This window comes from Austrofundulus limnaeus, unplaced genomic scaffold (genome assembly GCF_001266775.1).
Source record: "Austrofundulus limnaeus strain Quisiro unplaced genomic scaffold, Austrofundulus_limnaeus-1.0 Scaffold14, whole genome shotgun sequence".
In the NCBI taxonomy this organism is placed as follows: domain Eukaryota; kingdom Metazoa; phylum Chordata; class Actinopteri; order Cyprinodontiformes; family Rivulidae; genus Austrofundulus; species Austrofundulus limnaeus.
Window position 1 is genome coordinate 760,071 of NW_013952416.1, and position 3,322 is coordinate 763,392.

At 37.4% G+C, this 3,322-nt stretch overlaps 1 protein-coding gene across 1 annotated transcript in view; it reads left to right on the forward strand.

Moving 5' to 3' along the window:
* Nucleotides 1-383: 383 nt before the first annotated feature.
* cep78 (centrosomal protein 78) overlaps nt 384-3,322 on the forward strand; it is a gene marked incomplete in the record, with an annotated part of 9,895 nt that continues 6,956 nt past the window's right edge. Inside the window, 9 exon segments of the mRNA XM_014002613.1 lie at nt 384-512; nt 1,006-1,274; nt 1,418-1,593; nt 1,851-1,923; nt 2,025-2,128; nt 2,254-2,428; nt 2,546-2,659; nt 2,889-2,950; nt 3,057-3,159. Of these exon segments, the coding sequence (XP_013858067.1) occupies nt 1,013-1,274; nt 1,418-1,593; nt 1,851-1,923; nt 2,025-2,128; nt 2,254-2,428; nt 2,546-2,659; nt 2,889-2,950; nt 3,057-3,159 (1,069 nt within the window).

Below are 3,322 nucleotides of genomic sequence, written 5' to 3' on the forward strand. Positions count from 1 at the left end.
ATGTATATATATGGTCACGATTTCTATACAAGAAATACATGTCATCACACGTACAAAAACTAAAAATAGCTATATTCAAAATCACGTAAACAATCTTTATTAGTAACTATTTTATAAATCATGATTGCTGTTTAAGAAATTGGTTATTATTTTTCCTGTGCTTAACAAGGACAAAGGCAACTAGTTTAATTCCACCTCATGTACCCTGTACTTTATGACAATAATGGCGTTGTTTGTTTATTGTTATATTGCTTTATATTTCCTTTCGTAATTTTCAGTCTGCATGTTTTTTTAAGAAAGTGCAACCTTTGACCGGTAGGTGGCAGCAGCTCTCCGYTGAGGAGACAGTCTGACTGTGAAGAGGAAGAAAAGTGGGCGTGGTTTTGTTCACTGCAGCAGCGCGACTTTCGAGCTCTCGTTAAAAATTGTCAACAAACCACACAGAAGTTTGTACATGGTCCTCAAAGCAGAAGCACTGAGCAGTGTCACTGTTAGAGCACTGGACAATACAAGTGAGTTGTTTTTGTCCATTTATTACGATTTATTAAAGACCGTGTAAATCCTAGTCTTTTTGTTCGTGACTCGGACAGCACAAAAACTTACGGTTGCTAGGTGGAGCTGAGCTTAGCTAGCTAACATCAGTTTAATTAGCTGCTTCTAAGAAGTGAAGTGAGCAAGTAAACCTAGAAGAAGAGACGGATACAGTGTTGTTTTTTTACTGTGCCGTACCCAATACATGAGTCACTTTATAATCCTTTGAATGTTGATGTTTTGATTATCAGAACCGTCATAAACAAGTTTCAAAATACTTGTTTGTAGTTAGCAGTTTTTTTGAAGACATTTTAACATTTACATAGCAGGGTTTAAATTTAAGCAAGCTGTTTAATGAAATCAAAATGACAAAAACAATCGTGTGTTTAGCATTAAATAAAATCTCATGGTCTTTCAAACTTTGAGATGAGAGTAGCAGCAAATTTCATACTTTTCTTTTTGTTTATTTTGTAGGTGAAAGATGGTTCAAGACAATACTCAGATTCGGCGSCAGGGTGCCCACGACTTCATGGCATACTATGACTTTGCCTGTGCCAGACAGGACTCTGTTCCTCTGCCTTCTGTTAAGATGAACCTTCACAAAGGAATGCTGGACTTTAATGGAGACAGGCTCAAATTAATAGACTGGCCACCAGTCCTCCATTCCATAGCCATCAACAAGCACCTGCACCACATTGCAATAAGCAGCACATTCCAAGCTAGTTTAGCTTCTGGAGATGCAGGTAAGGAGTAACTATAATACTATGTACAGTTACATTATTCTAATTATTTGTTTTACTAAAATTACAACGTGATGAATATAAAAAATCTTTAATAACAATAATAATTTTAATGTAAACATAAATTATATCATTATTAATTTCAGATAAAAGATACCTCAAGCCAGCCTTCAAAAGGAAGATCCCAGCCATTCGCTCTAAGGATATGACATTTAAACTGTGCAAAGCACTGAGGGAGTGCCTGACTGTCTCTCCCAACCTCAAGACTCTACAACTAAATGGACTTCCGCTAAGAGAGAGGGACCTCATCACTTTGACAAAAGTAAAAACACACGAGCTGTGTGATTTGCGCTTCATTATTGTTTTAGACAATATTCATTAAATTTTAACTAATTTATAGAGTCCGACAAAGAATTTTGTGCCAACTTTTGTTTAGTGGTTGCTGAAAATTGGGGTTTAAACGGTTTTTTTCTCAAAGAAGAAAAAGGGAAAAATGATATGTATTGATATGCATGATTGTTAAACAATTCTTTGTATGAAGAGATGAACAAAGGAAGCATTACACTTCTCTTGTTCCAGGGTTTGGCAAAAAGCTCTGTGTTGGAAGACTTGTCTCTGGCTAACTGTCCGATCTCTGATGAGGGCTTGGAGAGTATGTACAGTGAATTTATTTGTACTTCTCTGAAACATTTCCCAGGCTTCTACTACGCACAAATATGTCGTTTTCCTAACTTTAATTTTTGTGTGTTTCAGTCATTTGCCAAAGCGTGAAGTATTCCACAAATATTAGGACAATAGATTTCACAGGGTGCAGTCTTACATGGAGAGGGGCTGAGCACATGGCCAATATTATTAAGGTAAAATATCAGTTGTTGTTTTTTAACATTAACTAAAATAATTTTAGTTTGTTTGTTTATTATAATAAAAGAATTACCTGTCATTAAAAAGAATGCACATCTATGCACACATTGCTTTTTTTAAGCATCAGGGAATGCAGAGACATGGCACTGCGTGGGCAGAGTCCCTGAGGTACCGGCTGCCACAGTTCGAGGGAATGGGAGGTCTGCGTCGCGTCACTCTGAACTCCAACACTTTGGTTGGGGATCGAGGAGCAGCTGTTCTTGCACATGAGTTGGCTGAAGACCTCTGGGTTAAAGGTTAGTAGATGAATGTCATTTAAACGTAATTCAAATAAATAAGCATTTGATTGAGTTACAGTCGTACTATGTGTTGGGCAGTGCTCAGGGATTGTGTTTTTGTGACTTGTTCACCAGCTGTGGATCTACAGAGGTGTGGTCTGTCCAATGCAGGAGCTCGTCGTTTGCTGGAGGCACTGAAAACAAATTCTTCTCTGTGCGTGCTGGATATTCGTAGTAACCCTTTAGTCGGTAAGCCCGCAAAGCTGGTTTATTCTAAACAACACTTTTAATGTAGTGTGAACTTTTAGAGCTTCTTGTTGCAACATTGGCAGATTGTAGTGAYTTATGCTCCTTATAACAAAAGACGAAATGAACAATTTTGGAAAAATTCCATTTGTTTTATAGAACTGAAAATAAATTATTTCTGTAGTTTTCCAAAACCTACATAAATCTCAGAAAACCTTGTTTTTCTTAACAGACAAAGTCCTCATTAAAACTGTGATAGAAAAGGTTCTGATGAATGCAGGTCAGTCACCTGAGGTGAGTCTCTGGTAGGGATTATCACTTAAAGGAGACGTGTTCAGCATTTCTGTGTCTGTTTTGTGTCAGTCATCAGTAAATCTCACGTCTTCCTGTTGTGCTGCAGTACTGCTGGATCAAACCCAAATCCACTGAGTCGCCAAGAATGTCTGGACCAAAACAGCGAGCCACGTCCAGGACAGTGAAGAGAAGATCCTTATCTAAAAAGGGTTTGTGCAGTCTTTGTTAGTTTCTCATGTGTGTGATTTAAAACAGATGGAAGCATCGTATTTCTGGTCAATCAAAACATTTTGTGGATATTTTTTTATGTACAGCGGGTAAAATAAGTATTGAACACGTCACCATTTTTCTCAGTAAATATATTACTAGAGG